This window comes from Neovison vison, chromosome 5 (assembly GCF_020171115.1).
Source record: "Neovison vison isolate M4711 chromosome 5, ASM_NN_V1, whole genome shotgun sequence".
NCBI classification, from domain to species: domain Eukaryota; kingdom Metazoa; phylum Chordata; class Mammalia; order Carnivora; family Mustelidae; genus Neogale; species Neogale vison.
Genome location: NC_058095.1, coordinates 158371498 through 158390622, shown reverse-complemented (window position 1 = coordinate 158390622; position 19125 = coordinate 158371498). Strand labels below are relative to the sequence as shown.

The 19125-nt window shown below is 40.4% G+C and overlaps 3 protein-coding genes across 12 annotated transcripts in view; 2 read left to right on the top strand and 1 right to left on the bottom strand.

Annotated features, from left to right (window-relative positions):
* The window catches only part of BIVM (basic, immunoglobulin-like variable motif containing), a 119552-nt gene that overhangs the window by 65463 nt on the left and 34964 nt on the right, over positions 1 to 19125 (bottom strand). The window lies entirely within an intron of this gene.
* On the top strand, positions 2039 to 8587 carry TEX30 (testis expressed 30). 2 transcript variants are annotated; one of them, XM_044250076.1, is made up of 6 exons: positions 2039 to 2129; positions 5215 to 5288; positions 5772 to 6002; positions 6764 to 6815; positions 7303 to 7508; positions 8113 to 8587. In XM_044250076.1, exons 2-6 carry the CDS (start codon positions 5274 to 5276, stop codon positions 8284 to 8286), a joined length of 678 nt encoding a protein of 225 aa, XP_044106011.1. In that variant the 5' UTR covers positions 2039 to 2129; positions 5215 to 5273; the 3' UTR covers positions 8287 to 8587. The 2 variants fall into 2 exon arrangements, with proteins under 2 accessions (XP_044106011.1, XP_044106012.1); XM_044250077.1 differs by lacking the exon at positions 5215 to 5288.
* Positions 13629 to 19125, top strand: part of CCDC168 (coiled-coil domain containing 168) — a 28934-nt gene continuing 23437 nt past the window's right edge. Inside the window, exons 1-3 of the mRNA XM_044250311.1 lie at positions 13629 to 13856; positions 13987 to 14020; positions 14121 to 14154. Coding sequence (XP_044106246.1) covers positions 13629 to 13856; positions 13987 to 14020; positions 14121 to 14154 — 296 coding nt within the window. The remainder of the gene's footprint in view (positions 13857 to 13986; positions 14021 to 14120; positions 14155 to 19125) is intronic.

Here is a 19125-nt window from a genome sequence, read left to right as displayed (position 1 = left end):
AGGGAAACAAAAGGAAAAATGAACTCCTGGGACTTCATCAAGATAAATCTTCTGCACAGTGAAGGAAACAATTAACAAAACTGAAAGGTAACCTTTAAGATGGGAGAAGATATTTGCAAATGACATATCTGATAAAGGGTTAATATCCAAAAATCTATAAATAACTTAATAAAGTCAACACCCAAAAAAACCAAATAATACAGTCAAGAAACCGTTAGAGACAGGAATAGACATTTTTCCAAATAAGACATCCAGATGGCTAACAGACACATTAAAGAGATGCTCACCATCATCATTCATCAGGGAAATACAAAACTAAAATGAGATTCACCCCACACCTGTTAGAATGGCTAAAATTAACAACTCAGGAAACAACAGATGTTTCCCGCAAGGAGGCAGGGAAAGGGGAACCCTCTTACAGTATTGGTAGGAATGAAGGCTGGTGCAGCCACTGCCTGGAACTTCTTCAAAAAGTTCAAATAGGGGGCGCCTGGGTGGCTCAGTGGGTTGGGGCCTCTGCCTTCGGCTCAGGTCGTGATCCCGGGGTCCTAGGATCGAGCCCCGCATCGGGCTCTCTGCTCAGCAGGGGAGCCTGCTTCCTCCTCTCTCTCTGCCTGCCTCTCTGCCTGCTTGTGACTTCTGTCTGTCAAATGAATGGGTAAATCTTTAAAAAAAAAAAAAAAAAAAGTTCAAATAGCACTACCCTAATTCAGCAATTGCACTACTAGGTATTTATCCAAAGGATACAAAAATACTGATTCAAAGGGATACATGCACCCCAATGTTTATAGCAGCATTACCAACAATAGCCAGATTATAGAAAGATCCCAAATGTCCATCGACTGATGAACGGATAAATAAGATGTGGTGTATTGGGTCGCTTGGGTGGCCCAGTGGGTTAAAGCCTCTGCCTTTGGCTCAGGTCATGATCCCAGGGTCCTGGGGTCGAGCCCTGCATCGGGCTCTCTGCTCAGCAGGGAGCCTGCTTCCTCCTCTCTACCTACCTCTCTGCCTACTTGTGATCCCTGTCAAATAAGTAAAATCTTAAAAGAAAAGAAGATATGGTGTATATATACAATGGAATATTCCCCAGCCCTACAAAAGAATAAACTCTTACCAACTGCGGTGACATGGATGGAACTAGAGACTATTACGGTAAGGGAAGTAAGTCAGTCAGAGACATGAGTGAAATCATATGTGGAATTTAAGAAACAAAACAGACAAATGTACGGACAGAAAAAGAGGGAGGCAAATAATAAAAACAAATAATAAAACAGATCCTTAACTAGAGCGCTGAGGATTGCTGGGGGGGGGGGGAGGTGGGTGGTTCAGTGTGTCCCCGGGCATTCAGGAGGGCACTTGAGATGATCACTGGTCTTTGTGCACAAGTGTCCAATTACTTAATTCTACTCCTGAGACGAGTATTACTGGAACGTAAATAAAAACTTGAAACAAAAACAAAAGAATGAACAGTGTAAAGCCTGGGTGGTCCCTGCAAGGGCTTCGGCTTTGGTTAGGAGACGTGGGGAGCCTCCGCAAGGCTTCGACAGGAGGCGTTCCCGGTTCAGCCAGGTCCAGCTGGTTGCTGGGCTGACCGAGCAGCCAACAGCGGAGGCCCAGGCGGGAACAAGAGAGCGTTTAGGCGACTTATTTCAGCAGTTCAGGCAGCGCTGACTGGGGCTCTCCAACCAGCCTGGTAGAAGCAGGAGAGGCGGCGGGACTTTGTATTTGCAAGCTGCAAGATGGACAGACTGTGAGTGTGAAAAAAAGAATAATCAGAGATGACCTCACATGAATGGACCTGCGCAACGGCTGGAACGAAGCTGCTGGGACGGGGAAGGGTCCAGCTTGAGTGACCCGGGGGTGAGGCAGCCACCGGAGTTTGCTCAGGAGCCCCCCGGCGGCTGGTGAACACCTTCCGCCCGGTTCCCCAAGGAAATAAGAGGAAAACTCCCGCTCCCAGCGTGCCCCGCGCGCCGGCCCGCGCGCCCGGGGGCGGGGCCTGCGCGCGCGTGCGCCGAGGCGGAACGGGCTGGCGGGTGCGGCGAGGCGGCCCCTTCGAGCGCGGTAGTTTGTTCCGTGAGGAGAGTGAGGACGCTTAGGCGCTCTCGGCCACCTTCCCTTCCCGGGTAAGAGCGTCAGCGGTGGTGGATGCCGCCGCCAGGTGGGGGCGGCATGCGGGGGAGGGTGCTGGCGCGCCTGGGGGCCCCATCTGACACATTCCGAGCTCGCGGCCGTCGCCCCTCGGGGGGTGTGGGTCGCCTCCGTGAGGCGGTCGGTGTGAGCTCGGTGCCCGCGGGCCCGCCCGGCGGATGGGGAGGCGGGAGTGAGGGGGCGCGGCGGGCGGGGAGAGGCGAACTGCGGGAGCCGTGAGGGGTCGCGCGGAGCCCTGGGGACGGCCACCCAGCCCCGCGCAGGCGCGCCAGTTGAGCGAATGCGGGGTGCCTTCGAGTCGCGAACTCTGGGGGACTCCGCTCCGAATCTCTGCCCTGCGACCGCTCGCTCGGTGCCTGTCGCGGACCCGGCCGGGTTCTCAGCCCCCGGGAGACTTGAACTCTCAGCGCTTTTGTTTGCCCACGACGTGCAGCGTGCGGCTGTGGGTCGGACCGGGGGTGCCCACGCCGGTTTCTGGTGGAAGGTGCGGTGCTGTGGCACGTCGGTCCTGCAGCGTGAGCTGCGATCGCTCCTGGCACGCTGGGCTCGACGAGTCGTCGTGCGGGTCCCTCTGGAAGCCTCGCGAGGCGGGGACGCGGCCAAGGGAAGGGGCTAGCGGCCCGTCGGCGCGGTGTGTCCGCGGCTCCCGGTTTGCAGAGCCGGACTCTGGGTCGAGACCGGGTTGCGGTGCGGTCCTGCTGGGAGCGGTAGTGAGGAGCGAACACGTGCGCCCGCCACGGAGAACAGATGTTCCTCGGGAAAGCTGGGAGTAGAGGTTTTTCTGGACACCCTCCCCCCCCACCGCAAACCCAGGTTTCCGAGAAGTAGAGCATTCTGGGCCAAGATCGTGGGTTGAATACGTGTATCGGATCCTACTCCCTCCGGAAGTCTCCCCCAGCTTACAGTCAAGAGGATTTTTAAGCGACGCGAATCCGGGTGATGGGGAGAACGGGAAAGGAAACAGCGGGAGTAACGTATTGGGGCCTGGAAAGCAAGTGCTCTCCGCAGAGCTTTAGCTTAATTCTGAACCTGCAGCAAGAAGGACTGTTGACCGAGTCTCTCCGAACCACACCGACCCGGGCGGCACCGGTCACCTTGGGGACTGGCCGTGAAGCGGATGGTGTTGGGGGTGGAGCTGGAGGGCTTAAGTAAAGCTAACTTCGGTGAAATCTGTTCCACAGGCAGTGGGATATCTCCATCTCCCCCATTTCACGCTTTTGGTGACCGCCTTTCTCCCATTAGAAGGCAGGAGGCTGTTCTCTTGAGAACATAGAACAGGATCTTTGAACCAGGGGACCCCAGGCACACTTAATGATGGGGCTGCATTTATGAAAGCAGGGACACTGAAGGCTGAGGTACTGTATCCTCCTCCTCCCGCTCAAATCTCAGAGTTGTTGTAGCTAGACTCATTCCCCTCGTGTTCAAATAAGAATTTTTCTGCACACACATACACATGTATGGAAGGACGGTAAGTTGGTCACAGTGGTTGCTTCTGGGAAAGGAAAGGAACTAGGCGGCTGGGGGAGAAGGATGTGAGGAGACTTACCTATTTGCATTTTTGTTCTTTTAAAATTTTGTACCATATGCAAATATATTGCCTATTCAAAAATTAAATGTATTCCTTAAAAAACAGAATTTCAAATGAATACATCATTTGATACAGCAATTCCTCTCCCATGAATTTATTATATGGGTTTGTCTACCCATAAGAAAATAATGTAAGTACATGCCATTCATTGCAATAGTTTAGCAAAATATTGGAAATAATCTCAGTGTTCATTAATAGATAATGGGTGGTGAAATAAATTATGTAAGACCCTTCCTTGGAATATTCTGCAGCCGTAAAATACCATGAAAGAAACTCATTGTATATAAAAAAAAAAGTAAGCACAAAATGTATTTTAAGTGGTAGGGGATTCAGAAAAACATGAGTTTATTTTGAAAAAAGGAGGGGTATGTGTGTATATATGTATAAAATATCTGGAAGTACATGTAAGAAGCAGGTAATACTAGCTGACTTTGGAGAAGGGATCTGGGTAATGAGTCAAAAATGGAGTGAGGGAGGCTTTTCACTGTATATTTTTGGCATCTTTGAACTTTGAACCCTCTTATTGTTACCCAATGAATGAATAAGTAAATGTTAAGAGGTAAAAATAGATGAATAATGGAGATCTTGATGTTGGTAAGATCCTGAACAATAAAAGATTTCTCAAAACAGGAAAGAATGCTGCATAACAATACCAAAATCTCAGTGGCTTACATTTCATGCTCTTGGTTCTTCAGTGGCTTAAATCTTGGCTGGATTAGGCTGGACTCCAGTCTTTAGTTCTGGGTTCGTATCTGCAGCATGTATCTTCGATCTGGGACCCAGACTAAAAAAGCAAAAATACCTGGAACATGCTTTTCTGATGGCTGAAGGTGGGACTTCAAGGGAGGCTTCTTGAAATTTGACATGTTTTCTGCTCAGAAGTGACACATCGAAACTTTTACATTTATTCCATTATTTAAAGCAGTGTCACAGAGTCAAGTCCCAAATCAGTGGGGTAGAAATGTATGTACACTCTGTCTACTGGGAGGCTCTGCAAAGGCACCTAACAGAGAATGTGGATATATACTTCTGTTGTGGGGTAAGAGGAGTTGGAGAGAGAATGTTGGAAAGATAATGATGAAAGAAATGGGTTAATAGAAAGATAATGTGAAATTAAATTGTAGTTGGTTGAGAATAAAGATGCTTAGGAAAAAAGATATGCATAATATATGCCAAGATACAACATTTTACTCCGATATGAATTTTCTTAAGGTTTCCATGTCAAGGTAGCCTATTGGCTTTTCTTATGTAACATCTGCCATCCCCACAACTGGCCCTGTAACCCAATTCTGAGTACCGTGGTTTTAGAAAGCTTGAAAATAATTAATGAAATAATGCACCTGTAAAGGCACCAGTTCTTAGAGAAGTAGTTCTAAATGTGTTTATTTCAGCTACTGAATGTGTTCATTCATAGTTCTATATGTCATATCCATGTCTGCAACCCACCTTTCACAACAGAATCTTCTTTTCAGGGAGATGTCCTTTGCTTCTCAGATGTAATGCACTTTAAGTTTGTTATTCAACAGTGAAAATGAGTCATACAGAGGTAATACATATTTTCGTATGTTCTGCATCTTCAGGGTTCCTTTTTCTTTTTTTTTTTTAAAGTCATGTGGCTCCAGAGTAATTTTCTTGTTTTCAGCTTGTACAGTGAGAGACAGTATAGCATTAGTGGTTAAAAGGAAGGATTTTTAGAGCAAACTGCCTAAGTTTGAATCCTAGCTAGTGGCTGTATAACTTTGGGCACAAAGTTACTTAACCTGCTGTGGCTCTGTTTTCTCATCTGTAATAAGGAGGTGATGATAGTACTTCATAGAATTATTAGGAAGGTTAAATAAGTTAATACATATAAAGCACTTAAAATAGTACCTGACACACAATAAATAAATACTTAAAACTAGCTATTGTTAATATTGCTTTTTATTTAGTGGCCATGTGAGTCATGGTTCTCACAGAACAAACATAGTTATTTAGTTGTCTGAATAGGCAAGGAAGTAATTTTTGATCCCTTTATTCTCTTGAATTCCAGGTTAAATTAAAAATACCTTTTGGAAATAAATTACTAGATGCTGTTTGTTTGGTACCTAACAAGAGCTTAACATATGGAATAATTCTTACACATGGAGCGTCAGGAGATATGAACCTTCCTCATTTGATGTCACTGGCATCCCATCTTGCATCTCATGGGTTTTTTTGCCTGAGATTTACCTGTAAAGGCCTTAATATTGTACATAGAATTAAGGCATATAAATCAGTTTTGGTAAGAAAATTTCTTTATATTTACTTATAACAGAATTTTGTTTTGAAATTCTTAATACATTTAAGACAAATTCTATTGGCAGTTGTTTGATTTATTTAAAAAGCTTTTAATGAATATTCTTAGAAACTCAATAGTACATGACAGCTGTATAGTAGTCAGATTTTTCTTTTTTGCTCTCAGTTTCCATGGAGATGAGTGCTCCCATAATAAATGTTCTTTCATAGTACTACCAAGGAAATTATTTATGATGTAATTTTCTTAGTGGAATTATTTAACTTCAGAATACAGTTCTGGATATTTGCCTACTATACTATGAATGTATAAATATAGCATTTTGAAGCTGTAAAATCCCTGGATAACACAAATTTAAAATTTTTTAAATCCAGATTATTTAAAACTTGCTAAGTTTTTCAGGGCTTTAAATTAGATTTTAGTACTATTCTGTTTTAGTTGGAAGATTTTACTGGCTTTGTTTTTAATGTAATTCTTTAAAAATAATTTAATACTTTTTTTGAGACAGGCAAAGTGATTTTTTTTTCTCATTTATTTGCCTGTATTTACCCAGCTATGATTTGATAGTGATAGTATGATCAGAAGAGCAAAGAACTGGTTACCTCTCTCAAGAAGAATCCCTTGAGATTTTATGGTTGTCTTTGCAAACAGTTTTATACATTTCACTAATGATGAGAAATATATGTTGGTTTTTCCAGTGGAGTATTTCATAGGAGAAGAACTGATAATTTTTTGGTTGATTTTTCTAGAATTACCTAAAGACCTCAGGAGAATACAAACTGGCAGGTGTTTTCCTTGGTGGTAAGTTGCAATACTTGCTTTTAAATCTACTTATATTAATATAGGAATAGGTGATCAATAATTAAAATTAATTGGTGGTAGGAAGCTAATTTAAGGATTTTTTTTGTTTTGCGAATTCACTTTCTTTTATGACATTAAGGCACTTTATATATTTAAAGCAAATTTAAACCTCATACATACATTTTGGAACCCAAAGATCGTTCCTTTTATTTATATCCCTGAGTCACTGTCTCTCAAATGATTCTTTGATCCTTACCTCAAGTATTCTTCAGAAAACCTTTTTCTGACTTGGGATCAAGTTTTAGCATTTCATGAAGTTACAGATGTCCATTGTGGATATTAAAACTTGTTAATTGCCACCTTTTGGAGTTAAATGATAGAGATATGATGGATGAACAGTAAATGAAATCTTACTTGCCATATTAACACCACTTCTATATATGAATGTTTGTATTTCAAACTGAACTTAATTTTAATTGATTTTTAGGTCGTTCAATGGGCTCAAGAGCAGCTGCTTCTGTAATATGCCATATTGAGCCAGATGATGCTGATGATTTTGTTCGAGGTCTCATTTGTATTTCTTACCCACTGCACCATCCAAAGCAGCAACATAAACTTAGAGATGAAGATCTCTATCGTATAAAAGATCCTGTATTGTTTGTGTCAGGCTCAGCGGATGAAATGTGTGAAAAGGTGAATTATAACTTGATGTTTGCATAAATGAGAGAGTGAATGAAAGACACTGTCTTGGGAACAAGATATTATCTGCAACTTTCAATCTCTTTAAAAGGTGCTGATTGGACTAATGCTAGTTTTGTGACTTAGTTACCTGTTACTTCAGAAAACTGAAAAATACAAGCATACTGACAGAATTCATCTCCCTGGAAAGAGTTGCTAAACGGATTGACTCTTATTTGGGAATAAAAAGATTAATATCTGAATCTTGTGATTTGGGGATTTATACTACGCTGTACATTTGGTTTATCATTTCAACATTTAAGCGGATTCTTCAGTTTGTTATAAAATTGACTTGAGACAGAGTAACTTAAACATGTTACTATAGATGGTCTAATGGATGCTTGGTCTATTCTATGATATTGCTGTATTTGAGAGATGTGGACTGCCACTTCTGTGGACATTTCTTTGCATAGTCCATTGCCTTGAAAGTTGTCTGTAGAGTAGATATTAATGAATATTTAGTGAATGGATGCCAGTATAGGTGGTGCAGGGAGAGAGAGGGTCTTTATTAAACCCTGAAAAAGCATTAGTCTAGCATCCTTTTCTTTTTTTCCTTTAGAACTTGTTGGAGAAAGTGGCACAGAAAATGCAAGCTCCCAATAAAATCCACTGGATTGAGAAGGCAAATCATTCCATGGCAGTGAAAGGACGATCAACAAATGATGTTTTCAAAGAAATAAATACACAGATTTTGTTTTGGATCCAGGAAATCACTGAAATGGACAAGAGATAATTGTATCTAGCTACAAACTACATTATTTTTAATACAAATACAGTTCATTTGATAAAGAACAGCATACCTCTCAACATTATGAGATATTTCAGATGAAGTTAATGTTCTTTAAGGTTTCCCCCATTTTTAAAACACATTTTAATTGTGAAATTAATGTCCTTTATAAAATGTCTTTTGAAAGCACTGTTATAGTTGTATAAAGATGATGTACAAATATTGAAGTGGTCTAAATATAATTTATTTTCATTAATATAGTTAAGTTTTGAAAAAAATTAAACATTTGAATTTTGTTACAATGGAACTTTTGTCTTATTTGCTATGCAACTGAGAAAGTACTCTAATTTTGCAGAGTAGTGTCTTTAAAAAAGGAAAACAACCATTTATTATGGTAAATGAATGTATGCATTCATTCACCTAATCTTTTAATCTCAAGGGATAGGAAGGAAGATACATTTTCAAATTTGGGGACTCTGAACGTTGTTTTTGGAATGAAGTAACTTCATTCAAGAAATGTTTCTTGAAGGCCTGTTATAGGCAAAGCCTGATTAGGTTTGTGGAAATAAATAAATACTTAACAGCTTAAATGTAATGGAGGAACTTGATATCTAGACCTCTCTCTCTGATTAAGGGGAGAATGAAACAAGGCCTAAATAGTGGGATTAACATCTGTGCTGTATCTAGGTGGAGTTAAGGTACCTAATTTTGGCCTGGAAAGTTCAGTTAATACTTGGACTGGACTTTGGTGGTGTTGAGTTACATATCAAAAGCATAGTGTCTGTATTTCCTACAAAGGAAACAGAATGTGATGGGGCTGATCTGTATGTTTGTAGGAAAGGGTAGTTTTCTATAGTAAGATACTAACTTCTTTTCTTGGCTTCTCTACTGCTCTATTATTAGGCCCTACAGAGAACCTCAGGGTGGCCCAAGCCATGCAGGTTTTTGAGGTCCCTCATTCTTCCTTCTCTGATAGAGTCAATGGATTTTAATTATTTGTTAATTTTTTCTAAGTAGTGCATAAAGAACAGAAGCCTAGATAACAATGCCTAAATTGTTTTATATTATAAAATGAAACTATGAAATCAAATTTTCTGTATCACTTAGAGTATAATAGTTACTTTTTAACTAAATTTCTCAAATGAGGCCTAGCATTTTAAAAATAGTATATGTTTAATCATTGATTAGCATTCAGAACTTTAAAACCGTACTGTTGTCAAAATATAAACATGTTAAAAACATCCAGAGCTGACAAATAGAATAATGGTGTATAAACTAGTATAAATCAATTGGGAAATATTAATACCGTAAATCAGAAGTAAAACTAATGGGAAAGTGGAAAGGAAAACTTCCTATAGAGCAGACTGTAATACAGAAGTACAATGAAAAAATAGATTTAAAAGATTATTAACCAGGTTATATAGTTATTATAGTCCAGTTTGCAAATTAAAGTATAGGCATGATATAGATGACCAAAGATACTAAGTTAAATATAGAGATAACGTAGAGGTTTAAAGTTGATTATTTTAAATAGTTATTTTTAAAGTTATTTTAAATCAACTTTAAAGAGGTTTAAAGTTGATTATTTTCCCTGAGGGGCCTGTAGGAAACTTCCTGATTGATGAAAGGACTTGTCATTTGAGACCTGTGTACCTAGTCAGGGATGGGGAACATAGAACTCCTAGAGAGATATGAGTGAGCTGGGTAAGGCTGAAATAAACATTTGTGAAAAGGTCCCAGCTGCTTTTCACAGATTTCCACATCTTGCAGGGAAAATGTGCAGCCCCTTTGAGTTTGAGATTATGGTCAAAGAGTTGTCCTGGCACCTCTTCTGGTAGGCACCGCTGATTAATGGCGCAACCATTACCTAGACCAATAGTTCCCAACTAGTGATTTTGCCCCCTGAGGGACATTTGACAGTCTCTGGAAACTTGGTCAGCACAATGGGGTAGCAGTGCTCCTAGCATCTGACAGGAGGAGGAAAGGGATGCTGCTCACGGTTACAATGCACAGGACCGCCAGACGTAAAGAAGTACCGGATCCAAAAACGTCAGTAGTGTCCAGAATCTTGTCCTAGACAAACTTTACCTGTGGGGATACCTTGAAATCCTTTCTCCCTCACCATTAGCTTTTCTACCCCCTTCCAAAACCATTTGCCTCCTTTTAGTTGTCAAACACTGTGTTTTCAGTCTCAAAGTCTGATTTTATCCCCTCTTCTGTTCACACTGTAATCACTCTTATGTAGGCCTTTATCGATTCTCATCTGCATAATTACAGTAACCTAACTGATCTTCCTCTTTTGTGGTGGTCTTGCTTCAACAAACTAGTTGATACCCTCAATCAAAAGCTGTTGATGGATCTCTAAAAGTGGCTATTAAGGCCAAAGTCTTGAGTTCAAGGCTGTACACAACAGGCACTACCAACTTTTTAGCACATTTCCGCATACTCTGAACGCGTACAGCACAGTGACTCCGGTTAACCTGGACTGTCCAAGGATTGGACCAAAGTGTTTCTGTGTCCTCTTCCTGAAACTTTCCTGTTAGTCCTTGTCACCAAATCTTCCTCATCCGTTAAGACCCTTAAATTCTTTTCCTCTTTACAGCTTTTTTTGAGTTACCACAACCAAGTATCCCTTCTTGGAATACATATAGTATCTTACTTCCTTTGTTGTTAATCACACTCTGCCTTCTTAGTATATTATTGCCATATTTGTGCCATATCACATGTTAAATACTCCATGTCAGGGAATGGTTTTTATTGATCTTTGTATCCACAGAGCACTTTTTAATTAGTTGTGTTGAACCAAGATATTCAGAGGGAGAATTTTTAACCATTATGAGCAATTCTTGCTTTTTTGTTGCTATTTTATACACATATTATTGGGACTTTTTCCCCGATACATAAATTGTGCCTAGTTCACAATGTCCAAATAGTATAAAGAATGCAGCATTCGTAGATATAATTGGTCTTTAAAAGCTAAACAATCTTTTGGTGTATTCTCTTACAGTGTCTATATTACTGTTAGTGATGGGGTTTCTCTGGTGTTCATTATTTTATTTTTATATATATTTTTTATTTTTTTCTTAGATTTCACCCATTTATTTGTCAGAGAAATAGCAGGCACAAGAAGGGAGAGCAACAGGCAGAGGGAGAAGCAGCCTCCTTGCTGAGCAAGGAATCTGATGCAGGACCCAGTCGCAGGACCCCGGGATCATGACGCAAACTGAAAGCAGACACTTAACTGACGGAGCCATTCAACCATCCCTGTTTTATTTTTTATCGTCTTCATAATTTCTAAGAATAAATGCAGCTTAGCACTTACTTTTGCACAGCTTACTTGAGATTGACATGAGAAGAGGTTTCTGGGATAAAGAACAGAGGTGTCTATGCTGAGAACTAGGTGATTGTACCTTTTTAGTAGACAAGTGCATAGGTAACAAACATGACAAAGCCCTAAAGAAGGATATGCTTTTCTTGCCCATCGGCAGGAGTGGTACACAGAAGTTCCACTTCAGTTTTTACAGAGCTGGTCTGTGGTATGCAAATCAGGAATTCAGTGCCATAAAGCTCCGAAAGGTCTAAGGAACTGTAAAGTGTTAAAACATTAAATACAGTAGTTAACATTAAATGAATTAAAGAATGCCTGCTCTCAGGTAAGCAAAATGGAGTATTTTGCCAGCTGCATTAAATTCTATAGAAAAATCCAGCAGAATAAAATCACCCTGATTGTGTAAGGGGGTTGGGTGGTCGGAGAGGAGGGTATACTTTATCCTAGAAAAATCCAGAGGAATTGCTGAAGTTTCTTCAAGAACTAAGGAGTGCCTGCCCTGCATTCTGGAGAGTTATCCTTTTTTTTTTTTTTAAGATTTTATTTATTTTTTTTGACAGAGATCACAAGTAGGCAGAGAGGCAGGCAGAGAGAGAGAGGGAAGCAGGCTCCCTGCTGAGCAGAGAGCCCGATGCGGGGCTCGATCCCAGGACTCTGGGATCATGACCTGAGCCGAGGGCAGAGGCCCTAACCCACGGAGCCACCCAGGTGCCCCTGGAGAGCTACGCTTTACAAAGGCAAACCCCAAGATCGTAGTTAAACCTTAGTAAAGATTGTAAATACCTGTAGGCTATGGTCTGGTTAGACTGGAAGACTATAAACCGACGCTTAGGCTGTGTCACTGAGCTCATTATTTCCAATAGTCCAGGAAGGTAAGAGCTCAATAAATCTTTCTTTCACTGAGTTATATATAATATGACAGAAGAGACCTGAAGAGTTAACTCTGTTGTAAAGAATATACTTCTTTCCTCAACCTAACTGGAATGAATGAAGACAAAGAGAGAATTAATATTCAAAGAGAAAGTACTCTAAATCCAAGGTAGTATTAACACTTTTTTTTTTTTAATAGTCTAGACTGTCTTGTGTTTGCTCCATAAACTTTTACACCTACTCTCTAGACTTGGAGGGAAAGTGAGCAGTACTTAAAGCTGGCTCGACTCCATGCTAATTCTGACATTAGGAAGCCTCAGAAGTAGCTATTCCTTGGAATCACCACAGACAGGGCAAAAAGGGAATTCATCCGGAGACCATTCCAAAATCTAACCTTGGTTTTCAGCATAACAGCAGGTTCTTAAGGAACATTGCTAACAGACTCCTCTAGCAAAAAGAATAAAATGAGACATTCTATTAAAAAAAAAATCAGGCTGGCCTATAAGAGAAAAACTATCATATGTCCTATGTCCTACATAGAAACAATGAGACATACCAAAAAATTATTTGGTATTTATCTGAAACGCAAACTGGAGCATTTAGTTTCATTTATTTATTTTTTTTTTTTTTACTAAACCTGGCAAAACTATATCTTTCCCTTATCTCAGGCATAAAATACAGTATTTCTGGTAGTTACGTCTAATTCAAATTTGTTCTACATTTTTTTGAATTCCAGCGTAGTAATAATCTAACTGTGCTAAGGGATTGTTGATAGAATTATGTTTTCTTTTTGTGAAATTAATAAAGGATTTAAAATTTTTAAATGAAAAAAAAAACTACTAAAGCAGCATACATGTCTCATCAATGAACTTCCATTATTGCTAAAGTAAGTTGACATGAGCTCAGTCGAATACCCACTATGACACGTGGTATTACTCAGGCTCAGAGCAGGTCCTGCTTTACTCCCCTTACTCAGGCCCGGAGCAGGCCCTGCTGCACTTGACCAAGACACTAAGCAGCACCAAAACTTTTTTCTGGCAGAGCATTGCATGTGGTTATGAAATGGGCATACCACCTTTTTGTGTTTTGGGGCATCCGAAATCGTAAACTTAAGAATGAAACATCAGTCTATCTCATATATTTCATTAAAATGGCAAAGCAATTTTATTTCTTTAAAAAAGCAGGGCAGAATTGGCTGGAAGATAATACATTTTGGACATTGTGGGAACTTTTGGAGTCCTGGACTCAAAATGATTGGGTGGCAATCTTTTTCATAATTTTCCTAGGGATTATTTTTGAGATCATACTCATAAAGATTTGTTCATCCTTTAATAAGAAGCCTACACTTCCAGAAAAGGGTAGTTCAAGTGCCCAGAAGGTAAGAACAGATGGTTGGTTTCTTTCTTTCCTATTTTTTAAAATCATACATAAGAATATCTTACCGAATTATAGAACTCTGGTATTTGGATTACTCCTCTAATATTTGTTATTAATTTCCCTTGAAATAGAAGGAAGACAGTTGCCTGGAAAGCACGAAATTTGGTATGCTATAAATTTCATACTTAATATAAAACTTGCTCAACCTGAGCCTCTCCTATTGGTGCTCTGACCTTTTTTTTTTTCCATTCCCTCTCATCTCTAGATAACTGTCCAACTCCTTCATCTTCTGAGGAAAGGTAAGTGGTATATTTTGAATTTAAGTGAAACAGGTTGGTTTTGTGCTATGCAAAATTGCATTTACATCTGAATTACAGAAAAGAATTTTCCCATATGTATAGAGGACCGCAGGTACTTGACATCGTAATTCAACTTAACATTGATTTTTATTTTTTCATTTTTTAAAAATTTAAATTTATTTAGCCAACATACAGATGTAGAGTTCAGTTAATCATCACTTGCATCTAACATTGATTTTAATGGTTGCTCTGTTCCAATCTGTATTAATGGCTTTTCATGTACTATTGAAATTATCCTTCTAAGTGGGTAGTATTATTACTGTTTTTACAAATGAGGAAAGTTTAATGAGGTTTAGTAACTTACTTCCCTGTCCAACCTTTCTCTTCAGTACCTACTGTGAACCAAGTAAACCCTGAGCTAGGTACTGCAAGAGTGACTTTCTGTCTATAGAGTCAGAATCCATCAGCATCCCAAAGATGTACTAGTGCTAGGGATTAAATATGACATCACTACTCTTGTTGCATTAATATTTTAATTGCTCATATCAAAATCTATTGAACAATCATTAGATATCTACTCTACAATGGACATTGTGTTTGGTATGGGGATACAAACAATAAGACAGTCTCTATTCTCTAGAAGCTTATATGCTTGTGGAGGAGATTCATGCATAAAGGATGATTGCCTTGCAGTATGCTAACGCAGTGACAGAAGCATTAGGAAAATATTTAGGAGATAACTAAGCCAACATAGGGTGTTAGAGATGCCTTCATGAAGAAGCTTATGCTGAGGTGACTTTTAAAGGAAGACAACAGGTTAGGAGAATAAGGAGGGTGTTCCAGGACATAAGTAGAGGCAAGTAAATAAGAAACAGCAGGGTATGTGCAAAAAATTGTGACTACCTATTAGGGAAGAGATAGGGCTCCTATGGTGGGCAGCATATTATAGTGAAAAAACACAAATTTTAATTTAAAAAAGTCTAGGTTTATGTCATAGTTCTGCCTTTTAATGACATTATAGCCCTAGGCTTAAACTCACCGACCTGAACTCTATTTCCTTACTTTCAAAATAGCAGTTAGAAGAATTATCTCTTAGAATATCTCTTAGAAAATCTATAAAGAACTTAGCAAACTCAACACCCAAAGGACAAATAATCCAATCAAGAAATGGACAGAGGACATGAACAGACATTTCTGCAAAGAAGACATCCAGATGGCCAACAGACACATGAAAAAGTGCTCCATATCACTCGGCATCAGGGAAATACAAATTAAAACCACAATGAGATATCACCTCACACCAGTCAGAATGGCTAAAATCAACAAGTCAGGAAATGACAGTTGGTGAGGATGCGGAGAAAGGGGAACCCTCCTACACTGTTGGTGGGAATGCAAGCTGGTGCAACCACTCTGGAAAACAGCATGGAGGTTCCTCAAAATGTTGAAAATAGAACTGCCCTATGACCCAGCAATTGCACTACTGGGTATTTACCCTAAAGATACAAACGTAGTGATCCAAAGGGGCACGTGCACCCGAATGTTTATAGCAGCAATGTCCACAATAGCCAAACTATGGAAAGAACCTAGATGTCCATCAACAGATGAATGGATAAAGAAGATGTGGTATATATATACACAATGGAATACTATGCAGCCATCAAAAGAAATGAAATCTTGCCATTTGCAACAACATGGATGGAACTAGAGCGTATCATGCTTAGCTAAATAAGTCAAGCAGAGAAAGACAACTATCATATGATCTCCCTGATATGAGGAAGTGGTGATGCAACATGGGCGCTTAAGTGGGTAGGAGAAGAATAAATGAAACAAGATGGGACTGGTAGGGAGACAAACCATAAGTGACTCTTAATCTCACAAAACAAACTGAGGGTTGCTGGGGTAGGGGGGTTGGGAGAAGGAGGGTGGGGTTATAGACATTGGGGAGGGTATGTGCTTTGATGAGTGCTGTGAAGTGTGTAAACCTGGCGATTCACAGACCTGTACCCCTGGGGAGAAAAATATATGTTTATAAAAAATAAAAAATTAAAAAAAAAAGAAAATCATGGAAGATTAGCTAAAATGATATGTGTAACAAAGCAAGAATACTTTACCCTAGTACCAGAATTATTTTTGAGGGCAGAACCATATTTGGGAGAGCATCTTAGATTATTTTGAAGTGAACCTGCTTGAATATTGATGGAAGCCCAGGCATCACGCTGGTCAAAGTGGACTGCATCAGACTGAGTGAGTTCTGTCTTGCTTATGAGGTGAGAGAGAAGAGAAAGGTGGAGGGATGGGCAGAGGGGAGGGACGAGCAGAGGAAAAGACCTGCGGCTTCGTACTGAAAGGCATCAAGGACATCAAAGGATGCGACCACCACTCACTATCTGATATCAGGGAGAGTCTTGCTGGCCAGGTGTAGTCTCAGTGAGCAAAGCAAACTGCTCATGTGCTTCAATCCACTTTTGGGGAATGGTTTGTTTCAGGGTTGACATCAGCGTTAGAAGTGTCTTGGAAAGCCTGCCACCATTGTATGACTTTCAAAGCTTGGAGCTGTCATTGGTTGGTCTCAGAAGGGTGTTTCCTTGAGGGTGCTATCATTGATAAAAATGTTTAAAACGGAATTGGTATTTACTTGTTACCATGACCTTAAGACTATACTGACTGTATTCCATTGAGTGGTTTAACAGATCTACAGTTATTTCTGATGTGTCCTTGTTACCATGGCTGTAGAACTGTCAGTCTTCTCCCAGGAATGCAGGGACTTCTTTTTAAATTTTCCAAGGCCAGGGCACCTGGGTGGCTCAGTGGTTAAGTGTCTGCCCTTGGCTCAGGTCATGATCTTGGGGTCCTGGGATCAAGCCCCACATTGGGTTCTCTGCTCAGCAGGGAGTCTGCTTCTCCCTCTCCCTCTGTCTCTTCCCCTGCTTATGCACATGCACACTGTCTGTCAAATAAATAAATAAAATCTTAAAAAAAAAAATTCCATACCAGTTGAGGTTGCTGGGAGAGGCCAAAGGACATTGCAAAAATGGGGAGACACAACCAGTGTTGAAGTGGGTATTTGTATTGCTGTAAACCAACTCCCCTCCATTTCTTCCTTCAGTCCTGAGCCACTGTTATGGATGTTTTGTATATATGGATTTCCCCCCCTTACTGAACTAAAAGAAAAGGTTGGGTTGTATGTCTGGGTCAGTTTGTTGTGGATGAAAGGTAGTAATCAGAAACCTACAGTGAAGAGCGGTCACTCAACAAATATTTACCAATGTGCCAGGCATTATTGTATGACCTTGAGATATATTAGTGAATTAAAAAAAACAATGATTCCTGCCTTAAGGTTTAGTTGGAAGAAAGTCTGATAATAATAAACAATAGGATAAATAAAGAAATAATGTGACAAAACATGATAGGATTTATGGTAAAGCAAAAGATAGAATAGGGTAAGAGGAGTGAGGTGCCAGAAGTAGGGGAGGAGAGGTAGGTTGTAACATATATGGTGGGGTTTCACTAAAGCCTTCAAGGGATATGGGAGTTAAGCAAACAGTTAAGGTAGAAGAGGATTCCAGACAAAACTAAATCAAAGACCCTAAGGTGGGGGGTGTACCGAGTGTTTTAGAAACCATAAGAAGGCCAGTGTGGCTGGTGCAGGGAGTGGGGGGTGATGTAGAGGATGGGCTCTGAGAAGTAATCGGTGACCAGATCATGGTTGGGTCTCTTAGGCCATGTTAAGGACAATAGCTTTTATTCTAAGTAAAAATGGAGAATCATTGTAGAGTTTTGCATAGGGAAGTGATTTTTTTAATTAACATACAATGTATTATTAGTCCCAGGGGTACAGGTCTGTGCATTGTCAGGCTTACACACTTCACAGCACTCACCATAGCACATACCCTCCCCAATGTCCATAACCCAACCACCTTCTCCCTCCCCTTTCCCCCCGGCAACCCTCAACTTGTTTTGTGAGATTAAGAGTCTATTATGGTTTGTCTCCCTCCCGATACCATCTTGTTTCATTTTTTCCTTCCCTACCCCCAATCCCCCCACATTGCCTTTCAGATTCCTCATATCAGGGAGATCATATGATAATCTTCTTTCTCTGATTGACTTATTTTGCTTACCATAATATCCTCTAGTTCCATCCACATTGTTGCAAATGGTAAGATTTCATTTCTTTTGAAGGCTGCATAGTATTCCATGGTGTGTGTATATATATATATATATATATATATATACATATATATATATATATATATATATATACCATATCTTCTTTATCCATTCATCTGTTGATGGACATCTGGGTTCTGGGAAGTGATGTTTTTAAAGGACTGTTCTGCCTGCTGTGTTGAGAGTAGACTGTATTTGCTCAAGGGCTTACACAGATGGCGGGCTATTCCGAGTAACCCAAAGTGAGAGAGAAATGTGAATGGCAGCAGGTGGCAGCAGCAGAGGTGGTGAGACGTGGTTGGTTTCAGGACATACTTAGAAAAGGAGAGCCGACAGGGTGTGGATGGGAGAGAGAGGAGGCAGAAGTGAGTCCTGGGAGTTTTAGCCTGAGCAGGTAGAAAGTGCAGCTGTTGTCAGCCCAGATAAGAAAACTGTGGGTGAGGCAGATTTTGATGGGGAGATCAGGAATGCTGTTTCCTATTTGTTGAATTAGGGGTATTGATTTGCTATCTAATAGAGGCAGTGAATAAGTGGTTTGGGAAAGGTGTCTGGTAGAGGCAATAAGTTTGGGGGCTGTTGGCTTATGGACAATATTAAAAGCTGCAAGAGAGGATGAGATTTCAAAGGAACTGTGAGATGGGCAAAGGAACAAGGACTGAGCCCTGAGATACTCTAAAAGAGTTCAGAAAGAAGAGGAGGAGCCACAAAGGAGACTGGGAAGGAGCTACCAGGGAGTGAGGAGGCAAACCAGGAGAGTTAGGATGGCCTGGAAGCTTGTCAGATGAAGAGTATGTGGAACTGATG

Bases quoted from the DNA above. Each gene is read 5' to 3' on its own strand.
- TEX30 (XM_044250076.1), top strand. The intron at 6,003-6,763 runs GTAAGAAAATTT...TGATTTTTCTAG, and splicing joins AGGCATATAAATCAGTTTTG to AATTACCTAAAGACCTCAGG. The intron at 7,509-8,112 runs GTGAATTATAAC...TTTTTCCTTTAG, and splicing joins CGGATGAAATGTGTGAAAAG to AACTTGTTGGAGAAAGTGGC.